The sequence below is a fragment of the Pempheris klunzingeri genome, chromosome 19 (genome assembly GCF_042242105.1).
Source record: "Pempheris klunzingeri isolate RE-2024b chromosome 19, fPemKlu1.hap1, whole genome shotgun sequence".
Classification (NCBI taxonomy): domain Eukaryota; kingdom Metazoa; phylum Chordata; class Actinopteri; order Acropomatiformes; family Pempheridae; genus Pempheris; species Pempheris klunzingeri.
In genome coordinates, this window is record NC_092030.1 from 10,938,031 (window position 1) to 10,952,275 (window position 14,245).

At 40.5% G+C, this 14,245-nt stretch overlaps 1 protein-coding gene across 1 annotated transcript in view; it reads left to right on the plus strand.

The window, feature by feature from the left end:
- The window catches only part of slc12a2 (solute carrier family 12 member 2), a 54,954-nt gene that overhangs the window by 20,617 nt on the left and 20,092 nt on the right, over nt 1-14,245 (plus strand). The window contains exons 3-16 of the mRNA XM_070850418.1: nt 1,277-1,352; nt 2,228-2,323; nt 4,000-4,139; nt 5,960-6,070; nt 6,243-6,351; nt 6,475-6,599; nt 6,900-6,984; nt 7,096-7,250; nt 7,383-7,490; nt 7,610-7,733; nt 8,326-8,427; nt 11,340-11,495; nt 12,200-12,299; nt 13,859-13,970. Coding sequence (XP_070706519.1) covers nt 1,277-1,352; nt 2,228-2,323; nt 4,000-4,139; nt 5,960-6,070; nt 6,243-6,351; nt 6,475-6,599; nt 6,900-6,984; nt 7,096-7,250; nt 7,383-7,490; nt 7,610-7,733; nt 8,326-8,427; nt 11,340-11,495; nt 12,200-12,299; nt 13,859-13,970 — 1,599 coding nt within the window. The remainder of the gene's footprint in view (nt 1-1,276; nt 1,353-2,227; nt 2,324-3,999; nt 4,140-5,959; nt 6,071-6,242; nt 6,352-6,474; nt 6,600-6,899; nt 6,985-7,095; nt 7,251-7,382; nt 7,491-7,609; nt 7,734-8,325; nt 8,428-11,339; nt 11,496-12,199; nt 12,300-13,858; nt 13,971-14,245) is intronic.

Consider the following 14,245-nt stretch of genomic DNA (forward strand, 5'->3'; position numbering starts at 1 on the left):
AGCACGCTGAAAGTTGGCAGTTAAACTCAGTAAAATGGATCACAGGTGAGCCATAGGGTGAGCCGCTACATAGTATGAACCTAATGTTCAAGTAGATGACACTCTGTCAAGGATTTTGGAGCATGAGCGTGAACTACTGGGGGCTCCAGTCAGTTGGTGGAGGAAGAAATTGCTCACAACAACAGAAAGATGTTGTTTATGCTGAATGTGTTTAATTTATTGAAAGCACAGTCGGTAGAGGATGAATCTTTCATGTTAAGATGTGTCTGGGTGTTCTCATCCAGCTTTTATTTTGACATGAGATGTCCTTCCTTCCTCTCTAATGTAAACTCAACCCCAGCACTCATGTTTCTTGGTTTTTAATGACTCTTATCAAGTGGTGTAAGATATCATCTTAATTTAATCTTCTGAAAGTGTGATAGTCACAGCAGGGAGAGGGGATCCAAGGTCAGGGTCAGTTGAAAACCTGTACCTCTGGAGCCGGGAGGGATTCTTTATTTCCTCACTCTGGTGAAGAGTCAACAAAGTGTTTTCGTTTCCGCGACTGTGTGTTTGGTAGCAATTTTGTAAGCAGCACACTTGAAAACGATTCCATCTATGTTGTTAAGTAATTCAGAAATTATTTTATTTCAATTTTTTCTTCCAAAACAAAACAAAGAAACTTAAGTTGCAATGTCAAAAAATAAAGGTAGACTTTAACAAGATCAAACATCAGAATAAAGTCTAAAAATAAAGTCTAATCAGTCTAGTCGAGTCAGTATAATAATGATAGAAGAGTAAAAGATTATTCTCATTTTGTCTAAATATTCACACCTGATTCTCATGTTAGTATTTAATTTAATATGATGTAACATGATTTTTTTCACATAGAAAATTCAGAGTTTACTCTCTCATTGTCTTCCCCATCAGTGGCCTGTTTAGACACAGCGTTGCATTTTTTTCCTTCATCTGTTTAAAAATGAGAGAACAAGCAGCTGTGTGCAGCACCGTACAGGACATCCAAGAACTGAGGTTCTTGTATTTTAGGCAGATACTTCTCTGGCTGGCATGAGCCACGTGGAGCTTTAATTTGGTTCTCAACACTTTTCTCAATCTCCCTCTGAAATGTTACAGTTAATGTGGTAGTTTTCTAAATGTTATTAATATCAAAAAATAGTTGAATCTTTGATTGGAAAAACCCAGCAGTAGAAAGTAGAACATTGAAAAACTACTTGTCTCGTTGAATTGAACCTGTTCCTTCTCTTGCACCCACATTAACAGTCCCTCCTCTCTGCAGGTCCGCTGCATGTTAAACATTTGGGGTGTGATGCTCTTCATCCGCATGTCATGGATCGTGGGTCAGTCTGGAATAGGTAAGCCGAGGTCACCTATGAGCTCAGTTTATTTACAGTATCCTGCCTTCAAAAGGAAATGATCAGCCTGTACTGTGGACATGGGAAGTTGTGTGTGCAGTCCGTGGTTAAAGGTATAAGAACACTGTTACTTAACAAGAAGAGTGGATGATGTCAGACTTGTCCTCAATAAAATGGGCAAAACTGATTTCAGTAATAAAAGATTAGACAAAACAAAAAAATTAAATAGACACAAGTAAGAGTACACTCTCAGGAAGAAAATTATATTTTAAGAAGATATTAAACATCCAGCTGTTGAGGTGGAAGTAGAAATCTCCAAACCTGCACAAATAAAAGCAAAACTGCCTGCAGGGCAGGTACCACTGGAGAGATATGAGAGAACTTTGGCACCCACCTTTAACTGATGTTAGATGATCCAGGCTACAGAGAAACAAAGTGGTCAGTCGGTCAGGCGCTTGTGTGTCCCATCAAAGGAAAACATTGGCCGTGTATCAAAGACTGCATATAACTGACACATTCGCATGTCACTGGCCAGAAAAGGGACTAATCATTGTGGCACACAGCCCATATTTACTGACACTTTGGCGCTCACTCGGTGGCCATTTTAAGGCCCGTGTTCAACTCTCTGTGTCAGTTGCTTTCTCGCTTCACACACGCAGCACAACTCCCAACTGCCCCTGACCACCCAGCGCTTGTTGATAATTCTCCACTTTGATGTGAAATATCACCACAAAGTGACACATGAGGCAGACGTGCTGTAACTTTTCACAGAGCTCCCAGAGTGATTGGAGGACCTGCTAGAAAACTGTTAACAGTATCACACATTCTTTTAATTGAAGAGCTTTGTAAAGGTCATACTGTGCTTTCTTCCGCAGCTCTCTCCTGTTTGATCGTTGCCATGGCTACTGTAGTGACTACCATCACTGGCCTTTCCACCTCTGCCATCGCCACCAACGGATTTGTACGAGGAGGTATTTATCCTTTCACTTTGTTTGCTAGAATGATCGTCCATCTAAAGTCACAAGAGAATATGTCCCAAAAGGATAATACCTCAATGAGCGGTGACTGACTCGAATCCTCCTCTGGAGCAGCAGAGATCTTGCGTAACATTTGGCCTCTTCCTGCTGTTTGGTGTGAAACGAGGTAATCCACATGTGTGATTTTAAGCAGCATGATCAGCTATCAGTCATCCATCACAGTGTAGAGTTGTGTGTGGAGCTCTACTTGGATTCAGATGAAAGAAGGGTTAGATACACATCCACCCCAGTGGCCTCAGTGAGGGGAGAAATTTAATGAGTCCTGAGATTGCAACACTTTGTGTTGAAGTGAATGGAAGCAGTGGTAGCTCCGGCTGGGTGGTCCCACATGGACGTTAACACATTCCTCAGTCATTGGATCAGGCAAAATAGGCTTGTAATTAGTTCAGTATTTCATACTGTAGTAGAAATGATACCTTTTGTCTTTGAGGCAGACAGAAAGTAGTATCAAATATTTTCCCCTCACAGACGTGCACAGTGGCCTTATTTCAATGTTAGGTTTGTCATTGGCATCCCTGCTACATAGTAATACAGCAGTTGAAAGTTAATAAAATGTCAAAACAGTCATTGAGGTAATGAGGTTTTTACATTTCAGTAAAGTAAGAGCTTTGTCAAATGTCAAAACAAATATATGTTGAGGACTGTTACATTAGTGTTGGATACACTCATGGTTACATTTTGTAAAAAGTACTGAGTTACTTTTATTGTTAAAATGAAGTTTGATTTTCTTCTTTATGTGTGAATGTAGGGTGATGTACAACTATAGCCGCTGTGCTGCTTGCACTATAAAGCCAATGTATACACAGTGTAAAAGGGGTTTGGAGCAGTCAAGGTGAATTTCTTACTCAAAAACAAGACTGTACTTAATATGTATAAGGCTTAAAGTGGTAGTTTGGATTTTTTCTTTCTCAGTAGCTTTCTCAATAGTAATATTGTTTTATAATTCCATAGATAATAGCCAGATTTCTACACACTTGATGAGTGGTCAGACCAAAATGAGCCCCATTTGAGCATGGGGACCTAAAACTTAAAAGATTTAATTCTACAACACAGTTTTCCATAGACAGATCCATCCACAACATAATGCACGTCTGTTTTCTGCTGAATCCACCATGGTCTTTTGGTAAGTCCAAGGTGGCAGGCAGGTGTAGGAGTAGAGAGTGTTGGAGGGACCATGCCTAGCCCCGCTGACACGAACACGCATGCTGTTTCAGTAAGCTGATTGGCAGTGTGATATGTGATCCTGAAACTAAAATACCCTTAATATAGAGCGTGGGCTGCACTGGGGACCTTTCCCATGAGTTGGTTTTGTGTGGGTGAACCCCTCATACAGTGTATTAAAGAGCAACTTTTGTATATCACGTCATTGGTGAACAACCCTTTTTTCACCACAAACTGTTGTCTGGAAAGAGACAAAGGAAACGAGGATTGGTGGTCTCTATCCTGGTCAGGCTGAGGAAACGTGCAAACCGCCCTTCTCTACAGAGTGTTCTAACAAATGTCAGTGGATAATGAGCTCGACAAACTCAGGAGATGTCCATACTGTCAAATGTACTGAGAGTTAACAGATAACTTGTACTAACATCTTGTCCATTACCTGTTATTTCCAGGTGGAGCATACTACTTGATTTCGAGGAGTTTGGGCCCAGAGTTTGGAGGTTCTATTGGTCTGATCTTTGCATTTGCCAATGCAGTGGCTGTAGCCATGTATGTGGTGGGCTTTGCTGAAACTGTTGTGGAACTTCTTGCCGTAAGTCTCTCTGTGTCTCAAGGTGCATTCAGGCAGTTGATGTTTAATGCTGTTTCTCATGTCTTATTGGTGCAATTCTACCACTCTGTCTGTCTTGGTGACTGTGTATACCCAACCTTTACCAACTCCGCTGAAGGTTCTTACCCAGGGCCTTCTTATTGTAATAATTCCTCCTGTTCATCCTGGCCGTTAACAGATTCCATCCTAATGTGCTTCCAGTGTTACAAAATGTGACTTGACGCTTATGTTCCCATAAAAATGATGGAATATATTTTTGTGCACAACGAGGCTTCACAGTTTGAGGTAGAAAACTCAACTTCAAAAGATACATTCCTTTTCGAGCAAAATCTATGTTTCCCATGACAGTGTTTCTGTGCTGAGCTTCTGTGGAGAGACAGTAACACACAGAGGGAATTCTGTCCCAAAAAGACCAACTTTGGAAGATACTCACTTGATTTGATGAATTCAAACTACTGAAACCCCACATTAACTTCAGATGAACTTTGTAATGTATTTTTACACAGAATGAATACAGAACATCATTTACAATGGACATGTATTATAAAGGGAATTCTTAAAGGCCACTGTGAACAGGAGGAATGATTACATCAAACAAAATGCTGGGTTTAACTTTAATATGGACACCTGACTATTGTTTTAAGACATCTTTTAATGTGGCTGCAGCAAGTAGCCGTGAACACATGCTAAAGCACCAACAGCTGTGTTTATAATGTGAATTGTGATGACTGGGATAACTGAAAATCTGAACATTTCACAATAAAGGTGTTTTAGATAGTGAGCAAAGTACCTGATCACTTAGTGCCAGATTCCTTTAAGTAAGCTGAAAGGTGTTGCTTTGTTATTGTTTCTTACTATTTATCTGTCAGTTTAATATAATTTCTCTGGAATATTGGTTTGAATAGTCTGAAGACCTCACAGTTTTAACTTGGTGACCTGAAGTTGCTTCAGCAATTTATTTTCTAGCTTTTCTCCCGAGTTCCCCATCATTGGACATTTGTCTAGACTGAATAAACCTGTTACGCCCCGGCTCGCTAGGAGTAAAGAGGCGTAAACATAAAGGACCAGGTGTACAAGAAAGGTCAGCTCACAGTTGTTTTATTACAAACTATCGACAATGACAGACGAAAAAGGAGGAGGGTGGTTGGCTGCTACTCAAACAAAATAACAAATCAGAACCGAAAGAGGACTCAACCTGAGTTTACTAAACTAACTAAATTGGGACACCACTCAAAAGTAAAAGGAAAAAAAAGACTTCCTACTCTGAGCTAATAACAAAAATACAGGGGAGTAGCACCCTTGGCGCTAAACAGCGTTTACACGAAGCTACCAACACACAAACAAAAAGGTAGCTATGTCTAAGCCCAGTCCTCACAGGATCGATGGGTTTTAACAAAGGAACTGGATTTACACGGAGAGGCAAGCTGTTTATCGAAGAGCAACACACACCACGTCTGCTAACACACAATCAAACAACAGCTGCCCCGACTGCTGGTTCCAGTCTCTTTTAAAGGAGCGCGCGGTGTTGAGACGCTCCCTCATTGGTTGGTCGGTCAGCCAATGGCATCCGGGTGTGGGCGGGCCGCAGTCCAAACAGTCACGCCTCCGGATCACAGGCGGTGCTCCATAACATACAGGAGGAGACAGGGTGAAACACTAACACAAAAGGGCATGGGCCGTAACAAAACCTCTGTGTCTAAATGAGTCTTTTGTAATATTAAGTAAAACTACATTTCAAAGAACTCAAATGTGGTAGTGGTTCATTGCTATTCCATTAAGCATCTCCTCATATTGTCTCTCAGGGCGTGGATGCCATCATGACAGATCAAATCAATGATATCCGAATCGTCGGCACCATCACAGTAATCCTTCTCTTGGGCATCTCTGTGGCAGGAATGGAATGGGAGGCCAAGGTAAGAACAGGATCCCACCTCTGATACACTGACGGCTAACATGAACTGTGTAGAACCTAGTAGTGCTTAAGACTAAATCCTGATAAAAATACCCATGAGCGGACAAAGAGCTTGATGCGTGCTTTGAGATATCAATTGTGACTAATGAATTAGTTAATTTGCTTCTCTGTAGGCCCAGATCTTCTTGCTTGTGGTCCTCATCACAGCCATCATCAACTACTTCATCGGAAGTTTCATCTCTGTCAAGTCGAAGGAAGCTGTGGGTTTCTTTGGTTACGACGGTATGGCCTCAACTGAAGCTGCTTCTTTTCAGGCAGAATTAACATCTGTACCACCCTATAACCCCGAGGGCTGATAGCTTTAGCAGTGTCGACACTAAAGGCTAAACTCTATTTTCCCGTCAGGTTCAATCATGTGGGAAAACATGGGTCCGGACTTCCGAGGAGAAACATTCTTTTCCGTCTTCGCCATCTTCTTCCCTGCAGCCACTGGTATTCTGGCTGGAGCCAACATTTCAGGGGACCTCGCTGTGAGTCACGCGTAATTACTAACAAAAAGAGATGATGCATCTAAAGGGGTTTATCCTAATGTCATACATTTCACTGAAATGAAAGCAAACTCATTATCTGTGTAGATTCTTCTGCACAGGTGCATATGAGTGGTGCTTTCATCGTGATAATTTGTTGGAACAAATAATTGTGAAAGAGCCTTCAGTGTGGCAGACACAGGATTGATGACATTCTCTAAAAACCCTTTATTGATGAGGATTAAAACATGCAGTTAAAGATTGTATGTAATCTTGAATTTGTGTTGTGGTTGTTTGTTGCAGGACCCACAGCTGGCCATTCCTAGAGGAACCCTTTTGGCCATAGTGATCACAGGAATAGTCTACCTGGGTGTTGCTGTTTCAACAGGTGCAGTAATGCCTGTTACATGTGACACCGTCTGTACCATTAACAATCAGCACTTTTTGAAGCCTACCACATTTCTGTTTTAATATGTGCAAAATACCTTTTTCATGCCAGGCTCCTGTGTTGTGAGAGATGCCAGTGGAAACCTGAATGACACAGTCAGCTCTCAGTTCACAAACTGCACTAGTGCTTCCTGTAAATTTGGCTATGACTTCTCTACCTGTAAGAGCGAAGGCAGCTGCCGCTATGGACTCCATAATGACTTCCAGGTATGAAGCTGCTCTATCGGGAGAGGAGGCTTGAATATATTTGGAACATTTCAGAAACGGAGGTTAAAATAAAAGTGTTGTTGTTAGGTGCAAAAGTCAAACAGTTTGGTTTACATTTACTCCTCCATTCAGATGATGAGCATGGTGTCTGGTTTTGGACCCATCATCACTGCTGGAATCTTCTCTGCCACTCTGTCCTCAGCTCTGGCCTCTTTAGTCAGTGCACCTAAAGTTTTTCAGGTAAGTGTTTCGTCCTAAACTGCATCAACATATCTGACTGACACAAATGGCAAGTGTTTTGAATTGTTGTACATTTTTTGATCATTAACAACTAAAACTCTAATGTTCTGTTTCCACAGGCTTTATGTAAGGACAACATCTACCCCGGCCTCAGCATGTTCGCCAAAGGCTACGGCAAGAACAACGAGCCCCTCAGAGGCTACATCCTGACTTTCGGTATCGCTCTGGCCTTCATCCTCATTGGTATGGCTGCACTGTCAGAGGTCACAATAAGCACCACTTAAACAAGACTAGAAGCCTACAGGCTGCAATATTCATTACCCTCATACACAGTACGATAATATTAGACTGAAGTAACAGCTAAATTATGATTTTGTGTTGAGGCTTTATTTCATTGTTATGTAATTTCAGAATGATTTCCAGCAGCTTTCCTGGGAAAAACAATTTATTTTGGTACAGATGAAGGGAAAATAAAGATGATGTTCCACCGATGCCTTTAGTATTAATTAATTAAATCAACCCTAAATATTCCATTAGTAAATGAAGTATGATTGAATATTTTATTGAGCTGAGCTGAGAATAAATACCAAATGACAAGGTTCTTTCCTGAAAAATGTTTGGAAATCAGTAGGAAATTATAGATCCCAGAAATGAAGTGTCATCAGTTTCACTGTTTCTGACTTTACCATTTAGCAGACTGAAAATAATCTAGGATGCATCCTGAGGGGACTAGTCAAGAAGACATTTTGAGCTGATGGTTGTATCACAGGAAAGTTTTCCATTATGACTTAACTGAGGTTGGAGTTGTTGACCGTTTGATGTTATCTTCTTGCAGCTGAGTTGAACATTATTGCCCCCATCATCTCCAACTTTTTCTTGGCGTCCTATGCCTTGATCAACTTCTCCGTGTTCCACGCCTCACTGGCTAACTCCCCAGGTAAGATCATGACCCAGAAATGACAGAAAATAAGTAAAACATGCTGTGTCCAAAAGTTAAGAATAAAGAGACATCCCCAGTCTGATTGTAAAAAGGAGCAGTTCATCAGCCATTATAGCAGAGTCACGGGTCATATGCTGTTTGACAATGATTGTGATGGGGAGGGATGGGGTTTCAAAAGCAATTACTTGAAGCTCTTAGATGAATTCTGAGCTGCAGAGTGCTTCAAAGAGCTTAGAGCCAGGGTTCTAAAGCTCACAAGAGAAATCCTATCAGACCTCACATGGAAAAACAAACAGGAAATCTGAGGTTGATTTAACGTGTATTTTCTAGTTGTACTACAACAACAGTCAGATGATCATTTATACAACTTGCCAGTTTTTCACAGGGATTCTGATCAACATGGCTGTAAATGTGCCGGTGTAAGCCAGCTGGCTAATATAAAACGTGTGAATTACCTGTAAATCAAAACAAGAGAAGACGGGTTAAACATCAAAGTAGCCACAAAGGTCACAGATGGGTATGTAAGGAGGTCATGGTGTCCGGTGGGAAATATACAGTGGAAACAATCAAAAGATGCCTTCAACATTTATGTCCAATCACCTGGTTCTTTCTTTATATTCATTAAGGATGTATCCAAGTTTGGGCTCTACCCTGGTCAGGTTATAGGTACCATAAGCCAGAGAGGTTATATCCCTTAAATGGCCTTTGGCTCTAGGTTCAATGAAAGTTTTAAATGAACTGTACCTTATTAACAACACATTTGGGGCACCAAAAGCATTAAATACAATCATTTGAGGAAGAAATGATGAAAGCGTTTGTTAAACACTAGATTTCTAGATTTCTTTTCTAATACCAGTTGCTTCCTTTCACTATATTTAATGCATGGTAATGTAAATACATGAAATCTCAGTGCAGTAATCAACTGTTAAAATTAGTCAGATATTAGATATTTATGATGAGGTTGATTTAAGATGGAAATTCCTTTATGTACCAACTTCCCTCCTTTGCCTTTGGTCCTCCAGTCACTCAGTTACTATGTTGTTCTTCAGGAGTGTGTTTGTCACTGTTACTAAGGCACCGCTGCATCAGATGCACTGGGCAGTGATGATCAGTGACAGTTGTGTTAGAACAAAAAGCCTCTGGCACTTTGAAGCCTTTTTAAATGTAGCGTACATCATTTCAGTGTGTCCCTGCTGTTTAATATCTGGTGTATCGGAAGAGTTTGCCAGGAGCTGCAATGATCGTGGGACAATACACTAGCATGAATTGTCTCTTGGCTGACATAACCTGGGTATTGTCAAATGACATACAGGTTAGGGACTGATCTCTGCTCACATAGAAGTACATAAAAATATCAGAATATATTAGTATATTCAGTGGTGATGTTGTACACTTTTCAGAAAATGCTACCCATTATGTTTGCTAGTTATTGGTTCTTAAAGGGCTGGTTCACCAAAATTACAGAAAAGCTTTCTGCTACCTCCTGTGGTATCCATCTGTACAGATCCTCCAGGTTTTGGGATGTCCAGTGGAATTAAGTTTTTGTTGGAAAAGAATCATAAAAAATGACATGCTTTAACAGCTATATCTTTTTCCAGACAGTGTTACTCTGTCTGTTTAATAAAGAAAAAGAAAAGAAATGGACGAAACATTCAGGTAATGTTAACTTGATGAAAGGCCAAAACCAAACTTAAACATACTTAACTGACGTTCATACACTTAGTTGCTTATGAATATTGATATTGATAATGTTGAAATATTGTTTTAATAGGGGATTAGAAAGGAGTAGTATCAATAATGGGATTCAATACCAGATTTAGATTAGTAAAATGCTAATGAACCTTTACGTTAATTAGTTGAGTTATTCAGATAAATGAAAACATTTTCTCTGGAAAGAGATGATATTCTGTGTACTTTGATTGTATTGGAAGCAGAAACTTTAGACACAGTTATCTAAAAACCTGGACAAATGATACCCAAACTGTCTGCATGGATAGATACCACTGTAGGTAAGTGAGAACATATTTACAGTTTTTGTAGTTTGGGAGGACTGAACCTTGAGCGAAGAGCTGAATGAAATGCATGTAGTTTTTTCTTTTTATATTGAGTTCTGTGCTTTTTCCCCCCTCAATACCAAAGCTCTAGCAGAACTCCAGGTACAGATTCTCTGTCCGCTTCTCACTCCTCCAAGCAGGTCATATAATTACACGGACTTAAATGGTACATGACTCAATTAGAGGCAAGCTGTAATGCAGACATTTACTAATGGATTTTACTGTCTGTGCAGCCACAAACTATAAGCCTCATTTGGTGTTCTGGCCTCCACGGGGCCAATCTCTCCACTCTCAGGGACACATAAAACCTCTGCATGGGGCTGAGAGGAAGAGCATTATCAATGTACCCTTTATGTCCTGCTGTGTGTTTTAGACTCTGTCATTGTGTAACTACACACAGTGTGACTGTATCCCATCACTAAATTCCCACTAGTCTAGTTTTTGTGCTACTCGGTAAACAAATGTGGTCCCTAATAGCTGGTATAACCCACTGGTCTCCAGTCTAACAGGCTGCTAACTCCCATTCTTTAACCCAAGCACATCTTCAACTTTAACTTTATCCATGCTCTTTAACAGCAACATTTACTATAATAAGACCTAGTTCATGGCGGATGACCATGATATCCTGATTTTTTTTCTTGTCATTTTAATTGCAGGTCTGATTTAATATGTTCCCACTTTGGACTTCAACTTGACCTTAACATGAAGTGCATTTCCTCAGTTCATCTTAATTATTAATATTGCAAACATTATTATATCCACACAGTATGTGACTAGCTATCTGTTTGTTTGCTGCCTTTGAATGTCCTTTGCCTTCTGTCGCAATGTTGTGACTTGCTTTCATCTGTGCTGTAGGATGGCGTCCCAGCTTCAAATACTACAACATGTGGGTTTCTCTGGCTGGAGCTGTGCTGTGCTGTGTGGTGATGTTTGTCATCAACTGGTGGGCTGCTCTCCTGACCAACGTCATCGTTCTGGGTCTTTTTATTTACGTCAGCTATAAGAAGCCAGGTGAGCCGTAAATTAATAATTTGGCACAATTAGGCCAACAAGTTCATGAAGATTTCTTGTGTCCATCCACTGTTTACAGAGTTATGGATTTATAGACATTGGTGCAAACAAACATTTATACCCTCAAAGTGTTTAAATAAAGAATATGAATTACAAAAACATTACTCATACACATAGTAACTTATTAGCACAATATATGATAGATGACATACATCATTTAATTATCTTGAGTCCAGAATCCGGTTTCACATATTTTTCAGATGACCTTTTTCAGATAACCTCGTTTCAAGAAAAAAAAAATCCAGTAAAGAAATCTTTAATAAAATAAAATGGAAAATTGAATAGACTTGAAGCAGAGTGAAACTACTAGCCTAACTTCACCAAAAGTGGAAAAGACATACAGCGTGCGTCAAGTAAATTATATTTAGAAAGCGCATTGCATTGCTACATGAAATCGAGCTGTTAAGTTGCCCCCCCTCCCCTGACATACATCCTTGCAGCTCTTCAAACACAAGCCTGGCCTTGCGTCTGAACCCACACCTGTGTGCACACTCAGTTTGACATGCAGCTACACACACATACGAGGCCTTCTCGATGCCTGTAACACCACATGGGTCAGACGGCGTTTGGCCCAGCAGGATGACCCGTAAACACACTTCCTAACTGCACTGTGTGTTTCTGCCTGCACGTGTCCTCCCTTCCAGATGTGAACTGGGGCTCATCGACCCAGGCTCTGACCTACCACCAGGCCCTGACCCACACTCTGCACCTCAGCGGAGTGGAGGACCATGTCAAAAACTTCAGGTACCAAATATGACGAGGCACCCCAACTAACCAACTAACTTCCTTCAAGCTGAACCAGCACCTATTTCTATGAAAAGCAGTCTTCTCACACTGATAGTGAAAACTTGTGTAACGCCTTTTTAGCTTTTCCACCACTCGCACGGTGCTGTAACATGTTTTTCACATTCGCCCATTCATACCCATTCATACGCTGATGGCAGGGGCTACCATACAAGGTGCCAACCTGCTCATCAGTTGGAGACCAAGCATTCACACAGCTTCAGGAGCAATATGGAGTTCAGTATCTTGCCCAAAGGTTGTTGGACTGGAGGAGCCCACTGTACCACTGAGCCACAGCCTGTAGATGGTCTCAGCGTTTTGAACATGCATACTAATTCTTTACCATGTATATATCACCATGCTAATTGAATAATTTGTTTGCATGAGCCATGAAAGCCATGAAATATGGCTGTTAGTGTATCCTGTCGTCAAATGAGCTGTGCTGACAGCTCACACACTAGTCATTGTCCAACACAATTTATAGTTTACACACAAAAGCTGTGAAGCTGCAAATAACCTTTCTGTGGCTATTTAAGAATTGTTATATGTGTTGTGGGGGGAAACTTTATCTGTGGCTAGTGCTGTGCTGTATGGTTGTAATCACTATAACAGTATTAACAGCATATTCTCCAATATGGATGTAAGGCATATCATGATGTGGCAATAGTACAGAAAATCACTCAATATAACTAAACCTATTGTGTAACGTGTAATTTGGTTAAAATGCAAACATCAATAACTGATATTGTTAGAATGATTGATTCCTACAACAGGTGTGAATAACACCGACATGATGTGATCATATCATCAAGATATGTTTGCCCTATAAGTTGCTAGGTGATAACAATGATAATCCAGCGCATTTTGGCAATATGCTTCAATAAGTGTCCAATATGAACCATATACAGTACTTATTTCATGAAACAACCAGGGGAAACGACTGGAAATTCAAAGAAAAGAAGGATGTAAGTACTGTTGATTAGCATAAGAAGAATACTAATAAAAGCATTGTTGACAGCTGGAGAAATTTTTTAATAGCATTTATTGGTATAATTGCTGTTGATGAACTTGAAATGTACCGAAAGCAGATATTCTAATTTACACTATATGTCTGCCATGTTACATGTGTTCATTGTCTAAATGCACATGGTGCAGTGGTGCTTTCGAGAACGTATTAGTGATAATGTGCCTCTGGACTGTTCCCATGGCAGCAAACCATTCAAGAGATTAAAAGGCATCTGATGGTGTCTTCGGAATGTCTTGTGTATTCCTCTGAGCTCCCTCCTGTCTCTTCTCACCGCCTCCATTCAATCCCATGGTGCTTAACATATTTGCTTTGAAGTGCGCTACTTTGCTCCCGTTTTTCTTTCTTCTGTGCTAAGGAGACTGAAGGAGGTGGCTGCAGAGCTCAAAGCGATGCTGTCATGGCAGAAGATGGAAACTATGTCATAGTTTACACGTACGCTGGCAACGGGCACTAATGCTGACGTACTGATATTTTCTCCTGGATTTGTCTGTAGACCTCAGTGTTTGGTGATGACCGGCTACCCCAACTCTCGTCCAGCTATTCTGGACCTGGTCCACAGCTTCACCAAGAACGTAGGCTTGATGATTTGCGGTCATGTTCGCACGGTGAGCAGATTATTATTGTTCTTTTTGTGTTTTAAAAAAAAAAAAAAAAAGATGTTCTAAAACCCCCCTAAATTGTTTCAGAGGCCCATGATGCTCCCACTCCAACTAATATGACATTATTGATGAAAGGATTTGATTAAATATTGAAGATGTTTTTGAAAACAAACTTTCAGAGAGACTTTCCGATGTCAACTTGTTGACTGAATGTCACACAGTCGAGAGTAATTAGCCTTACCTCAAATTCTTTTCTGTTTTTTAACCCTTTGCACTCCTGA